This window comes from Coccidioides posadasii, chromosome 2 (assembly GCF_018416015.2).
Source record: "Coccidioides posadasii str. Silveira chromosome 2, complete sequence".
Taxonomy (NCBI): Eukaryota; Fungi; Ascomycota; class Eurotiomycetes; order Onygenales; family Onygenaceae; genus Coccidioides; species Coccidioides posadasii.
Window position 1 is genome coordinate 615,816 of NC_089408.1, and position 14,808 is coordinate 630,623.

Below are 14,808 nucleotides of genomic sequence, written 5' to 3' on the forward strand. Positions count from 1 at the left end.
GATCTGGATACCATAAGGCTTTCCAAAGGGGAATATCTATGCAACTCCGCTATGATAATAAAACATACCTCCATGAAGAAAGAAACCATCTTGGCATTAATCGATCATTAAATATCGGAAATAAGCATCAATCGGTCCTCAAACCAGCCTCGGTCCCCTTCGTGGCGGGTCGAGTTTTCGCTCCCAGGGGCTGGCTCGACCCTCAGGTTCGTACCCACTATTGAACTCTGCGAGCCCTTGTTCAGGTCTCCGTGAAGGTCGTATATATAGGTTAGCGCACATATGAGCGTTAACTGGCGGCGAAAGATTTCCTGCGCTCTCTGCGCTAGACTCTGCTTTACAGCCAAAATCTTTATAAGATGCGGGTTGCGTACGAGGGCGGTACGGGCCCGGTTCCAGAGTGTGGTTTCCTTCGTTAGAGCTAGGCTGTCGCCGAGGGTTATTATGACTATCCCCATTTCTCAAAGGCCTTGGATTCCATTGGTTTCTTCCACGGACGGAGTGTGAATAATGAGCCGCAGGAGGCACCTGCAAATACTTGGACGGAGAGAACTTGGAATCAGATTCTTCCACGGGGCTTAGCCTTGTCGTGGCGCGGCTTGATCTGGTATTCATTCCCTCTTCATCCGACGCAGTCGTCTCAAAGCTAGTAGTCGATGACGCGACCGAATGACGCATGCGAAATATGTGTGAATCAGTTTTGCGGGAGTTCACATGCCCGCTAAGTTGTGGGCGAGAGCTGGAGTGTAAAGATGATAACTCTACAACTGAGCCTTGTCTGGGTATCTGAGGTGACGCTGTCCCGCCCACAGGAGTTTGCAAGAGTCCCGCGAATGGATTTGTAAATTTGACCGTATTTGGGTGAGTTCTGACTTCCGGTGACAAAAAAGAGTTGTTCCCCGGAAAACCGCTCCATAGTCCACCTTCTGTACGCAAATCACAGTCTGATTTAAACATATCCAAATGCTTTTCAGGTGGATTTGATCTGCGGTAATCAGCGTCTTCCTCGAATATAGTGACTGCACTTGATGGTCGAGCAGACGCTAACTTTTCAGTTATAGGATGCTGATGAACAACAGTTTCGAGATCGGGCTTATCTGGAAGCAGGCGTGACACTGTTCGCATCGAAGAAGGGCTTTCGAGCTCTATGTCATCCGTCTCTGCCAGCTCAGAAGGGGTATAAGGCCTTTTACCCGGACCAAAGTCACTGCTTTGGTAGCCAGAATGAAACCTTAGGCCAGGAATGGAGGTCAGTGGCTCAAAGGTCGATCGGTTATAAGCGCCGACAGGGGTACTGGGAATTCGTGGCAAGCTTTTACGAAATCGCCTCGGCGATGGTTCTGCCATTGTTCCACCAATTTCGAACAGCTCATTTTTCCGACGTTGGAAACATCTGCGCCGACATAAGACGAAGAATGCTAGCAGTCCTATCCCAAATAAGCACGCTGCCCCCACTCCAACGGAAATGCCAATAATTTGATTTCGGGGGAGAGAACCGGAGGTAATTGCCACTGTCGTCTGCGCTGGCATGGAAGAACTAAGAGTGAAAGACATCGAAGCATCTGCGTTTATTTTACTTTCATGACTCGCGCCCGGTGTTGAGGTCGATTTTCTGGTAGAAGTAGCCAATGCTGTAGGTGTGATATTCGTCCTGGTCTTTCCATGAGCAATATCCTTCGTTGATGAGATAATTGACATGGTTATTTTCGATGTTTCCGTGGATCCGATATGTGACGAGTGTGGGACGGTATGACTGGGCGCAAGTGTGGCAATAATAGCTGTATGGGTGTTAGGAACGGCAGCGAACACATCCCGGCATACATTATAGACTCCGAATTCTTTATCCTTTGGAGAGGGACAAGATGCCAGGACGCATTGCAAAGCTGCTTCCCCAAATGCGTAGCCTGTACGCGATTTTTGAGTGCACAAACAACCTAGGCTCTTCGTGTCGGAGCAAATTGACGTTGGATAATTATGCGATATAAAATCTTTCAAACACGATAGCGAACATGGAGGAACGATATCCTGCACAATTTGTTGCCCGGCCCTCGGTACAAGCGCAGCACCAGCGACTATATTGGGGTATCTCAACAAATTACTCAATATGAGAATTTGAATTAAGAGGCGCATCCTGCTGCGGCCTTCTTTTGCGGGTGCAGGCCGTCGCCCATCTACTGTGTATTGTACCCGGAGCGTAGCTGTCCGATAGGGTCACAGAGGCGGGGTGACAATCGATCTTGAGCTACGCCATGGATTCGGACAAGGGAAGGAGGTTAACAAGGTCTGATATTGGTGCGGCCCTATACGTCGATCGACCTGCACCAGAAAAGTGAGTGTAATCTTGCACGCACATAAATGAAGGAAACAAGGCACTGCAAGGAAAATAGGACATAATCTATAGAGATTGAAACCTCAGGGAATGAGAGCCATGAGGGGGTTAAGGGGAAGTGATATTCAGCGGGGAGGAGATTCCATCTGAGTGTAGATGGAAGCAGCAAACGCTCCAATGAGATTGGATGCCATTGGAACACCTTGGAGTGATGTCAGAAAGACAGGTAACCCTGCAGCAAGGAGGCTGCGTTCTCTTGAAGAATGAGGGCGACGGCGAATCGGAACTCGTCTTTGAGTTGATCATGGCATTCGGCAACCTGTCATGCATGGTCCGATTGGCACATATCCCAACGATCAAAGACTTGGAGGGCTGAGGATTGAAAATTCCATGCAGCGGCAACAGTGGAGGCAATGGCAGCTGGCCGTTCAACGGCATAGACGCCGTGATGAAACGTCTATGTCAACGGCCGACGAGTGGGAAGCGACATCGAAGCGCCCGTCGGCGATGTGATGAGCGGCCAATCGCATCAAAGGTTCCACGTGACCAACACCAGGATTCCGCTGCGATGCTTGCTTGGAGGGGTTTATCGGCAGCACACAACAAGGGGGAGAGCTTGGTTGTCGGTTCTTTATCTTACATGGCTTGACTGTTCAATGCAGATTATGTACGGAGCATGTGTGTGACCCCGTAGGCAATGATCGAACTAGCCGCGACTCTCAAGAAATGGACGCTACAACACTGAAATGCATCGGCTGGCAAGATATAAGGATCAATTCTAAGGCAGTAAACTTTTTGCTTCTTGACCTCATGCAACGGAGGCCGGATACATTGGGACTGCTAGCCGGGAGCGGGCCAATTCATTATGGATGTCATTGCCAACGATGGCACAGACTCAAGAAACAAAAGTACCGCAAAAGATAAAAAGAGATAAGGAAAGTTGGTATCATATCAAAAAAGGAAATCAGAAACCAGCGAGACAGGCACGGGATACAAGAGGACAGCGCGAAACAAATACCGATCATTAAAGCGTGTGTTAGCCTCCCGAGACATGGTTTTCCAAAGGGCTGCAAGAGGAAGAAAAAAAAAATTTCCAGACAGAGCAAAGCTGTCACTGCCACCAGGACAGCATCTGCTCCCTCCCCATCGTAAGCACTTGTCGGCTCATTATTAACATATCATCCCCTTTCACCGTCGTCTGTACACGGACCGAAAAAGTAAATGTACTACGGACTCTTTCGAAAATCTCCAGATCGGCGACCGACACGCTCTCATTAATACTTGAGGATAATGTAGCTAGAATAAATGTTAGTATCCAAGTCAATCCTCATTTAAAAAGATTCAAGAGAGGACGGGATGGTACTGACAGAGCGTGGATGATGCCGGGAATATAACCCAAGATCGTTAAACAGATGTTGATGAGCAAATCGGCTCCGCAACCACGCTCAAGGAAGACACCAAGAGGCGGGAGGATGATGGCAAAGATGATTTTACAGATATCTCTGTATGAGAACGATCAGCCATATGTCGGACAGGTCCCGTGCTCGGTCCCAGTTGGAGGGCTTGCACTGACCCGGAACGGTCGGAAGAGGCTGGGAAGATGTGGGGAGGAGTATTACTTACGATGCAGTGAAGGCCATCGTGAAAGATTGGGTCGTCGGTCACCAGATAATGGATTGAAATGACCGTTTATCTCTAGTGGAAATAGTCTATGGGAACAGGATATCAAAAGTTGATTTTGGAGGAGGAATAATAATAATCAACAGTCATACGATGAAGCGAGAGGAAGAGTACCCAGTTAAAGTATTAACACGGTTTGAAGCGAAGCTAGACCCACTCCAGCTCTTTCGGCCAGTAGAGGTTCCTTGGCATTCGAGATCATGCGCAGCAACTTTCCCTGAGCAATGTAATGCCCGCCCGGCGAGTACATCCGCGCTACAAAGCTTCTGTACTGCCTTGCACATGCAACCTGAAGTTACGCCGATGTCTCCGCTGCCCCGTGAGCGTCGCCATTCGAGTCCTCTGATGATGCGTCATTCGCTCGAAACCCTGCTCCCAGCGCTCCATCCTCTCCCGCCCTATAAAACGTCATCCCCTCACCGCCACAGCAAGCATGTGGCGCGGGTCCACTTGCGCCCAGTCTGTTTGTTTGTTTTGCCCCGGTTTTTAGCTTCCCGTGCATTAGGAGTGGCTTCGAACCTACCAATCGCGGGCGGGCTGTGCCTCAGCCTTGCATCTCGCCTGAGATCATTGCTCTGGAAATCACGGTCCACCTTCCTCAGGGCATCGTCACCCCGGTAGAGCATAATACATAATGAACTTGAAACAAGCATTGCCCATGTCCATCTCAGCATCGTTCCTTCTCGACCTGACTCAATGTTTAGTTAGTTGGTCATCCTTGCATGGGATTCCAAGCACGGCTGAATCTTGGATTTCTGCCGACATAGCCATCGAATCTGGCCACATATCGCCTGCGGCATGCAGACTATATGGAATGAGGATTCAAAAATACAAAACAGTGGTGATCTTTATTCCTCCTCCTATGTATGGAGATAGACTTCTTGAATCCCATGCTTATAGTACGATTCTTCGTCAGAAGCCGTTTTACGAACAATAGACTCCATGAGAGGTGCCAACCTCATGCATTCTTTCCTGGCAAAGGAGAATTTAGACTGAAATGATAATTCTTGTTGGCATGAAGTTTAATAAGCTGGCTATTACGTGGTGAGCTGTGTGAAATGCGTTGCTAAACTTAGGTTCTTTGAGAGCCAAAACCAATCGTACGATCATGAAGCAGTTTTCCGTAATGATCGCAGCCAGTCCAATTCAATGCAACACGCAAATTCTATAGATATGGACATTGGATTTACGTGATTACTAGAATTATGAGCGTCAAGACAAATATGAAACCAAAGCATTTTAGTATTCGGCTACAGCATTTCGCTACCTTGACATCAATTTCATCATAAAGACAGGGGGGAAAGGGGGAAGGAGAGAAGACAGACAGGGTCATCATTCATCACAATCGATGCCATCCAATGCCCATTATCTCACCTTAGCATCATGTGGGATATCCTCCAGCCCTTCTTTCCCTTGTCTCCCCACATTTCCACACGGGGCCGTTTCCTTCTTCGTCTCATCCCCAGAAGTCCTCAGGCTACTCTCCGCTGTTACGGGTTCCCGTAAACCACTTGCCTCTTCCCCTGTTCCCACAGATGACGCTACCGCGCCAGATCCTCCGCCTGTAGTTTTCATATTCGCTGATACAAGTCCTGATTCGCCAGCTGGTTGTTCGGGAAGGGGCAGGTTGGCTTTGCGGCGGTCGATGTCGGCTTGCTTATCGGTTGTGGAGTCGATAACGGACTGGTTGGATGGTTAGATGGGGATGACCAATTTGGGAGAAGCTTTGGGGTGCATGGGCGTACCTTCATCTGGGATACGTCTGACCCCGAGGGAACATCACCGCCGTGGTGTCCGGAGACTTTGGACTCTGCCTTGCGAAGCTGCTCCTTGGTAGAATGAAATGTTTCGCTCGTGCCAGACATTCTGGAGAAGTTTGATAATTATATCAGCAATATATGTTGGAATATGAAATGGAGGAGGTTAGGTAATGATATGTGGTCGGCAATTTGGATGGAGACGACTTCTCCCATTGCCCCTCAACTGCATGCCTTTTATATCAACCTGCACGCCCCTGCCTCAAACGTAGATCATCCCTGCAGAACCATACATCGAGCTAGGTGATAAGCTGTGGCGTGCATCCATAGCTATGACGTTATCTGGCTCCAAGGCCAGGAAACGACGTTCCAAAACAGGGCATTGAGTCGGGAGGACGGTAGGCGGCAAAAGGTAAAAATATACTATGGGGCACTCCATCCTGTCGAGGCCGACGTCAATCTGATACGAACCATCTCGTAGAAAGAGAGGCACGGCACGCGGACGATACTCCGATGTGTCCCTCGGGCGGAACCGCAAAATTCTATGGAGCCGTAGCGGGTGTTGTGTGCTTTCACGTGACTCGGGCCGACCCTTGGTCGTTAGGCGTTCACCATCACATCGAATGTTTCCTCACGTATCGGCATCATGGGCAACACCCGAATAACAAAACGGAGGCTCGATCTTCCCCGGGTTTGAAGGACTATTTAATAGATAACCTGTCACTATTCTTTTAACATCCCTCCCAAAATATATCGACTTTTGTCAAGGCTGTGCCCTCTCTCTTCGTCCAAATGACAAATCTGAAGTCATGTGCCCCAAAATACTGACTCCCCGAATACGGAATACTCCGTACTTGGTAAAGTACATATTCTTAAAGGGGCAGGGTGGCTGAAATATGAAGATATAGCAAGAGAGTACTCCCTATAGCAAGGGAGTACAACGGAGCAACAGCCCTCTCCCTGGAGCGGTTTCTTGTTCGGCCAGATCAAGCCCGCCAAGGCGAGAAGCGAAGCTGCTCCCAATCAGCTCATCCCGCCTGCTAACTATTTAGAAACACTTCGCCGGGGAGCAAGTCATACCTTTTGCACCGTGCTCTCACAATGCGGCTCCCCGAAAGAATCTAGATGCGATAGACTCCGAAGTGACCGTTTTGTCATAGGCTGTCAAGAGACCCATGTGCCAAACTTATAGACGAAAAACAAAAGTGCGGCTTTGCCCCCCCAAAAAATGAAAAGAAAAGGAAAATCATTACTATCGAACGCCAGCCTTAGAGACCTTAAGAGCCTTTGAATACTTATTAAATCTTGCTTCGCCGCTTTTGATACCCGAAGCAATATGTTCGTGACTCCTCTTTTCCCCATGCAATCGGGTTGCTTGTACCAGGGTTTTTCTTCCATCTAAATTTACTGTGCTGTCTCTTTTACGTCCTCAATTTTGTGTGGAGGTATTTACCTTTACCCCTATTCGTCTCCCCTGCTTGCAATGATTACGTCCGCGTCTAATTTCGTTAATTCGTCGTTTGCTGTCGGCCATAATGCTGTCAAGTCAATACTCTTTCGAATTGCCGGTATCGCTGTTCATATTGCCGCCTTCAAGCTCTTTTCTCTTTTGGCATCGGTGCGAAGCGCATTCACGTCGTACCTGATGTTCACCGAGGATTATATCCAAAGATTTGTGTTCATCTTTTCCCGCGGGTTTAGCCATCATGCCGCTCTTGTCCTATTTCTCACCAACTTCTTGCTTGGCGCCGGGCTATATGATACTTTGCTTTGGGGTCTTGATTCGCCTGGCTATATTGCGATGAAGAAAAACATGACCGGTGCATCTGTGAAGCCTCAGATGCTAAAACGACCGGGGTACGTAATATTCTCTTCTACGAGGCCCGGGGAGGTCGACGGACTTGACAAACACTTTACAGAGCTTATGAACAGCAATTTGTTCGCGGTCGAATTTAAATTTCTCTCTGACAGCCGCCCACACGCAAGTTTGATCCCCGAAAAGGTGTCGGGCCGCGAATCTGGCTAGACGACGAAGGGTTCTCTGTGTCACCCGATACATATGTGACGTTTGGAGGAATAATCGACGAGGAGGAGCAGAAAGCATACGACTGCCCTTGGATTCCAGGCCCAGATGACTCGGCTTCATGGGAATGTGCTTTCGATAATAGCTTCGCAGGAACATTTTTAAAGGATACTTTGATCGGTGTGCCAGAAATTCATTGGGATGATGCTACAGACCAACGATACCTCTCAGAGTATCTCCGGCCCAACCGAGAGGATAATCCCTGGGCTGTACTAGGAGTCGGGGGTGATACGGCTATTATGAAGCAGATGTTTAGCATCACAAAGGGCCGAAGCAAACATACGTTTCTCAGCACCGCAATGAAAATCTCCTCGGTTTACGACTATAACGCACCTTTCCCGGCAGATGAGGTATACGACCTTATCAAGAGATCTTGGTCCACAGATCCTACACAGTCGAACGATCCGGTCATTCGGCAGATTTCGGAGAAAATTGGAAACGCCAGCGCGAAGAATAGTAGTTTCCAGCTTGGTGGAGTCCACAAGGTTGAGAACTCTATCGCCCAGGCCAACTTTGAATTCCTGAATCCAGAGGGAACGCCAGGCAAAGTTATCTTTTCACTTTTCCGAATATCTGTGGTCAATATCACACTTGTTAGGTCGGAAACACTCCCCGAACCCGTCAGGCCTTTTGAAAAGTGCGATAGGTTTTATCATAACCAAGCAACAGGGGTAGAACATATGGGACCAATTGTTATAAGCAGGGGAGCCAAAACAACACTGGTGCACGCTTTTTTGAGGAGATTGATACCTCCGCCGTTCTCATTATCAGTGGCACTCTGGGCGATGGTAGCTCAAATATTAGCTCGAAAGCCTTCAATCAACAAGCCTTCGAATGGCTTGCGAAAAACGAGAATAGACTTGACAATCTCGTCCTGTCTCGAGGGTATATAATGGCCATCGATCCGGCTCTGGTCACCCTTGAAATCAGCAGAGTACGACCAGCGATGTCATACCTCCAGGTCCTGCTTGTGATTCTCCCTGTTGTCCTCGCGGCTATTACGTGGGGATTGCTACGGTTCTTCGCAGCTTCACACTACTCTTCTTCCCTTCTCGCCAATCTATATGCAACCACGAACGTCAGAGACACAGACACAAGCGCAGATCCCCAGTATATACACACGATTCCGGATATCGACCTAGTCAGGAAAGACGGAAAGGTACTAATGGCAACTTCTGGGGGCGTTTTCACGCACTGTGAAGAACAATCAAACGTGGCCAGCGTGAATGTCGCAAACCAAAAGTTGGAGTATCCAAAAAGCTCATATCCTCCAAATAATAATTCGTACTATTATGAATCCCCTGCATTGGTACCCGGCTAGAATCCGATATGATGAAGTAAAAGTACAACCTGACGATAGCTACAAACACATAGGATTCTAATAATAAATACGTTAACATTCATTTCAAATCGGTTCACTTGCAGGAGCTACTCAGTAAATCAAACGGATATTTATCTCAGTCCACATGAAGATCTCAAATGGGGGGCGATCAGTGTCTCCCGCTGCATGTCAAATTAGGTAACTAACCAACCAATGGAACGGCCATAGTCGTCGTTCAATGCAGAGGGGAGCATCTAGCCTTGGTGGGAACAGTTCCTAGCCCGACTTTTTTAAATAACCATATCGCATGTTAACTGCCTTAAGAACACCCTGCCGATATTTCCCACCGCCGCATTTGAGCCCCCTAACACCGCGCGCCCAGTCCAACGAGCCTAATGCCTCGCGATCCACTGATCGGGCTTGTTGGCAAGCCCTCATCCGGGAAATCCACAACGTTAAACAGGTACTATGTCAAACTTTCATAAGGAATAGATAATGTCCCAGTGATTTGTTAACATGATTTATTGAGCAGTTTGACAGATGCATCTTCTAAAGTCGGTGAGTTCATGCTTCGATGCTAATCTCGCCCGTGAATTGGCTAATCGCTAACTCGAAGATCTCCGCTACTAGGAAATTTTCCGTGAGTGAGCCCGCTTTAACACATTCTCGCATATCTCCGGAGTAGAGGCTTTCATATTTGCCTATCGACTCGGCCTTATGTTCCCTATTCCTAGACGTAGTATGCTGAAATTTCCTCTCCACCTAGCTTCACCACCATCGACCCCCAGCGCGCAATCGGATACCTACAAATAGACTGCGCTTGTCAGCGGCATAACTTGACCGAGAAATGCAAACCCAATTACGGCAGTTGTCACGAAGGTCGAAGGTCGGTTCCAATCGAATTACTGGATGTCGCAGGGCTGGTTCCGGGAGCACACGAGGGCAAAGGACTTGGGAATAAATTCTTGGACGATTTGCGCCATGCCGATGCGCTGATACATGTGGTCGATGTGAGCGGCACAACGGATGCTGAAGGTGGGCAGGTTTCGGATCTTATTATTTCAGTTCAATGCTACGGCCCCAATCACTCTCTAATGCGAGATGCTTACGCGCGCTGTCCCAGGGAAGGCAACTAGGGGGTACGACCCATCGCAGGACATCATTTGGTTAAAATCAGAGATTGTAAGATGGATTCTTGGAAATTTGATGGAGAAATGGTATTATAGCCGTTCCAATCTGGCTACACAGTGCTAATATACCTCTCAGGGGTTCTATAAAGCGTCGCCATGTCGCAGTAAGTAAGTATTTAGTTGCGACCAATTGATCCCCCTCTATTACCCTCTAACCACACATACAGAAGCGACACCCGTCGAAACATTGCAAACACAATTCTCCGGCTATGGAGCGACATCGAAGATAGTCGCCAGGTGTCTTGATCGATTAGACCTTAAAGAGCCCCTACAAGATTGGTCTGACGAAACAATTGCACAGGTTGTCGTCGCATTCATAGACGAAAAATTTCCCACTGTTTTGGCATTGAACAAAATCGATCATCCAGACGCTGATAAGGTAACCACTATCTTCTCTCCATGGCCTACTGTCGATTCTTTGCTCATGTCTACATCAGAATATAAACAAGATTGCAAAAGTGCAAGATTCCCAATCCATTGTCCTATGCTCCGCAATATCAGAAGTATTCCTTCGTAAGCTTGCAAAGCAGGGATACGTTAAGTATGTGGAAGGTAGTGAGTTCGTCGACACAAGAGAAGATCTAATAGAGATGGGCGATCCCGACGGTGGTGGCCTCAAGGAAATGGATGACAAGCTCAAAAAGTATGTCTTCTTGCTATTCTTTATTTGAGCTTGAGGAAACCCCTCTGCTAACTTGTTATAGCCGAGTTGAAAACCTGAAGGATCTTGTTCTATATCGATTCGGGTCTACAGGTGTCGTTCAGGTGCTCTCTCGTGCTGCAGAGCTCCTTGGGCTTGTGCCCGTATTTCCGGTGCGGAATATTCACAATTTCACTTCCGGTTCAGGGGGTGGAAACGCCGTCTTCAGAGACTGTGTTCTAGTCAAGAAGTTTGTTTCCTAGTTTCATTTCTAGAGATGCGCTCTGCTAATCGTATCGCAGAAATAGTACCGTCGCAGACGTGGCCCGGAAGGTGATGGGCGATGCACCCATAGCCTACGTTGAAGGAGTTGGTGGTATAAGAGTCTCGGAAGATGAGGTGGTCTCAGTTGGGAAACATGATGTATGTTCCACTTCAATTTCCCTTGATGGCTATGAAGTGCTAACTAGACGCTATCCAGATTCTCTCATTCAAAGTCGGTAGATGATACAGGATATATCAATAGAACATATTCACATGTTAACGCACCAATTCCTGTCGAGCTTTTTCGTTGATTAGTATTCCTAAATGCTACTCCCAACCTTTCTGTTGAGTGTTTCAGTTAGTCAACTGGGCAGGTAACCTGGTTTAGACTATGTCTTACCCTTCCTCTCTCATCGGTAGTGCCTATTATCGGTCTTGGTGCCTCTGGAAACTCGTCCTCCGGTGTCTTTCCTCTTTTTTGATTTACCTCCGTTGTTGCCTGACTCTTTGTCCTATCAGTCGCAGCATGTCCCTCTTTCTTCTCCTTCCAGGCAGCCCTTGTCGCCTTCGTCTGCGGATCCGTCTGGTCCCCCCTATCGCTGCGATTAACGCTATGATCTTCAGGCCTCGATCCGGTCCACCCGCTATACCATGCCAGAGGCAGAGCTGTCGTTGGTCTTGGAGTGTTTACGGAGGAAGAATGCACATGATAGATTGAATGAAGTCGTCCGGCGAAAAGCGCGGCTGGACGTGGAAACCGCGTTTTGAGAAACATCATTTCGAACCGAAATTTGTTTATTTTTTATTCTTTATTTTTTATTTTTTTATTTTTTTTTTGTGTGTGTGTGTCTAAACGTCTATGCGAAATAAATAAAGGTACTATGAGAATTGAGAGGCATAAACTGAATCACTCCCTACTGGGCTTTTAAAATGCCGCTATCTGTTGATTTACAGGGCCGTTTGCCGTGCTCGATGCCCATGCGATATCACTGTTATAAGCTGCGAGATTGACCTATGACGTCACTTCAACGCCTCAGCTGATCGACCAATCAACATCGCCGATCCCCACGCACTCGCCAAACCTGCACTCCTCCTCTCGAGCAAACAGAGTCGAGCGATCCTGCAGGCCTTGACGCGTTGCTTTGTCTATAATAACCAGAGAAAACCTCCCGTGCTCCCCCCTTTCTCTACGCCAATGAAGCGTCAATTTCTCCCCATCGACGCTCTTTCCGCGTGGACAAAGCTGAACGGCGTATCCTTCGAAGGGGTCGAAGTCAGACGACTCCATACGGAAGATGGGATTGGCAAAGGTTCTGCGGTATTTGCCACGCGTAGCAGAGTCGCCAAAGACTTTGTACCCGGACAAAATCAAGGGGCTGCTGAGCCGGAGATACTGATGAGTATTCCGGCAGATTTGGTTCTGTCTTTGAATTTGGTAGACACATACGCGAAGTCGGATATGGATCTGAGGGAGGTTTTAGATGCTATGGGGGAGTTTGGGAGGGTGAGTAGTTAAATATAACTGACGTTCTATCAACGTTTTCTTTGTCTTACCTATTGTTGTTATTGTGTATATGATACAGTTCTGTACCTTTGTCTCGAGAAGTACAAAAATGAGATACTGATATTTACAGTCAGCTCGAGGCGCCATATTGATATATCTTCTCCTTGCGCTCACCCATTTGAGTCATGATTCTTCAAACGAATCGAAAGGTCAAGTCGGCCTATGCAATCCGTGGACAGGGTATGTTCAATTCTTGCCAGAATCATATACCCTGCCGACATTCTATACCGACGGCGAGTTTGAAATACTGCAAGGAACATCATTGAAACCGGCCTTGGAGGCTAAACTGGATTCTCTTGAACGAGAATTTGAGCAGTTACGCGAATCGACCAAAGATATTGCCTGGTGCAAGACAAATTGGTGGCACGGAGAGACTGGCAAGCTTACTTTCTACGACTGGAAAATTGTTGACTCCATGTATCGGTCTCGCGCGCTGGAGGTTCCGGGAATAGGACATGCAATGGTGCCTTGTGTTGACATGGCGAACCACGCATCGGGTGAGGATACTAATGCGATGTACGATGTTGATGGGAATGGCAATGTCGTGCTCCAGTTACACTATGGACAGAGGCTCGAGGAAGGCGACGAGGTTACCATTACGTGAGTTGGCGGTCTTTGGCCCTTTCGGCCATTTTTGGGGCATTAAACCAATTGATTGGTGTTGCATAGGTATGGAGATGAGAAAGGGGCCGCAGAAATGATCTTCTCCTATGGGTTTCTTGAAGACACAGTCTCAGATGCGCGGCAGCTGTTTCTCGACCTACAAATTCCAGACGACGATCCATTGAAACCGGCAAAGCTGATGGTGTGTGATGATCCTCCCGGCGTCCGACTTTTCTTAGCCTCGAGCCCAGGGATGGTGACCAAAATTAATTGGGAAAGTCCTTTCGTTTGGTGGGCATGTGTCAATGAAGAGGATGGCCTTGGTTTCGAGGTGGTACAGGCCAATAGCGGTGAAAGAGAGATAAGAGCAGCTTGGAAGGGTGAAGAGATCGAATCATCCGAGAAATTACGTGATCTACTCCAGCGCGAACCGCTATGGGACATATATCAACTTCGTGCTACTGTAATAGTGCAGGACCGGGTTGCCACTCAACTTGAGTTACTGCAAGAAAGCGGCGAATACGTACAAGAATGGCGTGAGAAAGTCGATGGAGCTACAATTCGGCCTTTGGTTTGGGACACCGTCATGAAACTGCGTGAAATTGAGATGGACTTCCTTGCTAAAGCAAACGATCAATTAGAAGATAGGGTATGTTTTTTCCGTGTTTTACTCTTCCTCCCTCCTGTCTTCCTAATTTACCCTGGCGTTCCTGGTTAACCTTTTTTCGTAGAAGTTAGAGCTGGCAAACACCCCCGTAGTCCAACAATACCTGAGACAATATAGCCCCGGGGCCGATATAGCAGAGGACTTTTCTTAAGGCCATGGGTATGACACAGATAACGCTTAGACGATTTCTTTTTCCGTCTTGGCATTGGTCTCGAACAATGATACTCCGTACGGAGTACCCTGACCTAATTTAGGGCTGAGAGCGCATCCAAAGGAGAACCGGAGTTCGCTCCAAGCACTGCTAGCACCAGCAACGATAACGTTTCTTTCTATGAAAACTCCGTACTCCGTACTGTACTCCGTAGTGCTTATCCATTGCCCATCCGCGTTCACACTTCAATTTCGGGGATGCGCCCGGTGCCATAAACCAGAAAGAGCTCCAAAGGTTGCGAAGATTTTCAAGTTTTACGGGTACTCTCCTTGTTTTTCCCCTTCAAAATACAATCGAGAAACGCCGACGAAGGTGGCGAACTCTTGGCGGTACGGAGTAGTTATTGATAGATTGGTTGAATTCAATATCGATTCCACAACATAATCCAGGTCGCTGGATTGGCCAAGGATCAGTGGTGCTCTGGAAGCCCCTGGATGGGGATGGTCAGAGCAACGGGATTTTAACTGCGGCCGACGAGAAGCCCCATCAAAAAAGAAGC

The 14,808-nt window shown here is 47.9% G+C and overlaps 7 protein-coding genes across 7 annotated transcripts; 3 read left to right on the plus strand and 4 right to left on the minus strand.

The window, feature by feature from the left end:
• Nucleotides 1–138: 138 nt before the first annotated feature.
• Nucleotides 139–2,130, minus strand: D8B26_002698 (uncharacterized protein; the record flags this gene model as incomplete). Its single annotated transcript, XM_003069166.2, has 1 exon — nucleotides 139–2,130. The coding sequence occupies one exon, from the start codon at nucleotides 2,128–2,130 to the stop codon at nucleotides 139–141; it is 1,992 nt and encodes a 663-aa protein (XP_003069212.2).
• A 957-nt stretch (nucleotides 2,131–3,087) lies between these two features.
• Nucleotides 3,088–4,162, minus strand: PMP3 (plasma membrane proteolipid Pmp3). Its single transcript, XM_003069167.2, has 3 exons — nucleotides 3,953–4,162; nucleotides 3,697–3,831; nucleotides 3,088–3,625 (listed from the first exon to the last, which is right to left on the minus strand). Exons 1-3 carry the CDS (start codon nucleotides 3,967–3,969, stop codon nucleotides 3,604–3,606), a joined length of 174 nt encoding a protein of 57 aa, XP_003069213.1. The 5' UTR covers nucleotides 3,970–4,162; the 3' UTR covers nucleotides 3,088–3,603.
• Nucleotides 4,163–5,227: 1,065 nt separating this feature from the next.
• D8B26_002700 (uncharacterized protein) lies at nucleotides 5,228–6,273 on the minus strand. Its single transcript, XM_003069168.2, has 2 exons — nucleotides 5,755–6,273; nucleotides 5,228–5,692 (listed from the first exon to the last, which is right to left on the minus strand). Exons 1-2 carry the CDS (start codon nucleotides 5,872–5,874, stop codon nucleotides 5,375–5,377), a joined length of 438 nt encoding a protein of 145 aa, XP_003069214.2. The 5' UTR covers nucleotides 5,875–6,273; the 3' UTR covers nucleotides 5,228–5,374.
• A 976-nt stretch (nucleotides 6,274–7,249) lies between these two features.
• On the plus strand, nucleotides 7,250–9,170 carry D8B26_002701 (uncharacterized protein; the record flags this gene model as incomplete). The annotated part of the gene is made up of 3 exons (XM_066123922.1): nucleotides 7,250–7,627; nucleotides 7,738–8,469; nucleotides 8,553–9,170. The coding sequence occupies 3 exons, from the start codon at nucleotides 7,250–7,252 to the stop codon at nucleotides 9,168–9,170; spliced, it is 1,728 nt and encodes a 575-aa protein (XP_065979997.1).
• Nucleotides 9,171–9,411: 241 nt separating this feature from the next.
• D8B26_002702 (uncharacterized protein) lies at nucleotides 9,412–11,521 on the plus strand. Its single transcript, XM_066123923.1, has 11 exons — nucleotides 9,412–9,633; nucleotides 9,703–9,728; nucleotides 9,801–9,810; nucleotides 9,937–10,205; nucleotides 10,294–10,387; nucleotides 10,437–10,468; nucleotides 10,528–10,739; nucleotides 10,798–11,003; nucleotides 11,065–11,250; nucleotides 11,303–11,423; nucleotides 11,482–11,521. Exons 1-11 carry the CDS (start codon nucleotides 9,566–9,568, stop codon nucleotides 11,506–11,508), a joined length of 1,251 nt encoding a protein of 416 aa, XP_065979998.1. The 5' UTR covers nucleotides 9,412–9,565; the 3' UTR covers nucleotides 11,509–11,521.
• Nucleotides 11,522–11,566: 45 nt separating this feature from the next.
• Nucleotides 11,567–12,196, minus strand: D8B26_002703 (uncharacterized protein). Its single transcript, XM_066123924.1, has 2 exons — nucleotides 11,665–12,196; nucleotides 11,567–11,606 (listed from the first exon to the last, which is right to left on the minus strand). The coding sequence occupies exons 1-2, from the start codon at nucleotides 12,040–12,042 to the stop codon at nucleotides 11,592–11,594; spliced, it is 393 nt and encodes a 130-aa protein (XP_065979999.1). The 5' UTR covers nucleotides 12,043–12,196; the 3' UTR covers nucleotides 11,567–11,591.
• A 165-nt stretch (nucleotides 12,197–12,361) lies between these two features.
• Nucleotides 12,362–14,413, plus strand: D8B26_002704 (uncharacterized protein). Its single transcript, XM_003069170.2, has 4 exons — nucleotides 12,362–12,768; nucleotides 12,899–13,428; nucleotides 13,498–14,080; nucleotides 14,163–14,413. The coding sequence occupies exons 1-4, from the start codon at nucleotides 12,460–12,462 to the stop codon at nucleotides 14,247–14,249; spliced, it is 1,509 nt and encodes a 502-aa protein (XP_003069216.2). The 5' UTR covers nucleotides 12,362–12,459; the 3' UTR covers nucleotides 14,250–14,413.
• Nucleotides 14,414–14,808: the final 395 nt, after the last annotated feature.

Bases quoted from the DNA above. Each gene is read 5' to 3' on its own strand.
- PMP3 (XM_003069167.2), bottom strand. The intron at 3,626-3,696 runs GTCAGTACCATC...CATTTATTCTAG, and splicing joins CCCGGCATCATCCACGCTCT to CTACATTATCCTCAAGTATT.
- D8B26_002700 (XM_003069168.2), bottom strand. From the start codon at position 5,874: ATGTCTGGCACGAGCGAAACATTTCATTCTACCAAGGAGCAGCTTCGC. The intron at 5,693-5,754 runs GTACGCCCATGC...CCATCCAACCAG, and splicing joins CAGACGTATCCCAGATGAAG to TCCGTTATCGACTCCACAAC.
- D8B26_002702 (XM_066123923.1), top strand. From the start codon at position 9,566: ATGCCTCGCGATCCACTGATCGGGCTTGTTGGCAAGCCCTCATCCGGG. The intron at 10,206-10,293 runs GTGGGCAGGTTT...GCGCTGTCCCAG, and splicing joins CGGCACAACGGATGCTGAAG to GGAAGGCAACTAGGGGGTAC. The intron at 11,004-11,064 runs GTATGTCTTCTT...AACTTGTTATAG, and splicing joins ATGGATGACAAGCTCAAAAA to CCGAGTTGAAAACCTGAAGG.
- D8B26_002703 (XM_066123924.1), bottom strand. From the start codon at position 12,042: ATGATGTTTCTCAAAACGCGGTTTCCACGTCCAGCCGCGCTTTTCGCC.
- D8B26_002704 (XM_003069170.2), top strand. From the start codon at position 12,460: ATGAAGCGTCAATTTCTCCCCATCGACGCTCTTTCCGCGTGGACAAAG. The intron at 12,769-12,898 runs GTGAGTAGTTAA...TGATATTTACAG, and splicing joins CTATGGGGGAGTTTGGGAGG to TCAGCTCGAGGCGCCATATT. The intron at 13,429-13,497 runs GTGAGTTGGCGG...GGTGTTGCATAG, and splicing joins GGCGACGAGGTTACCATTAC to GTATGGAGATGAGAAAGGGG.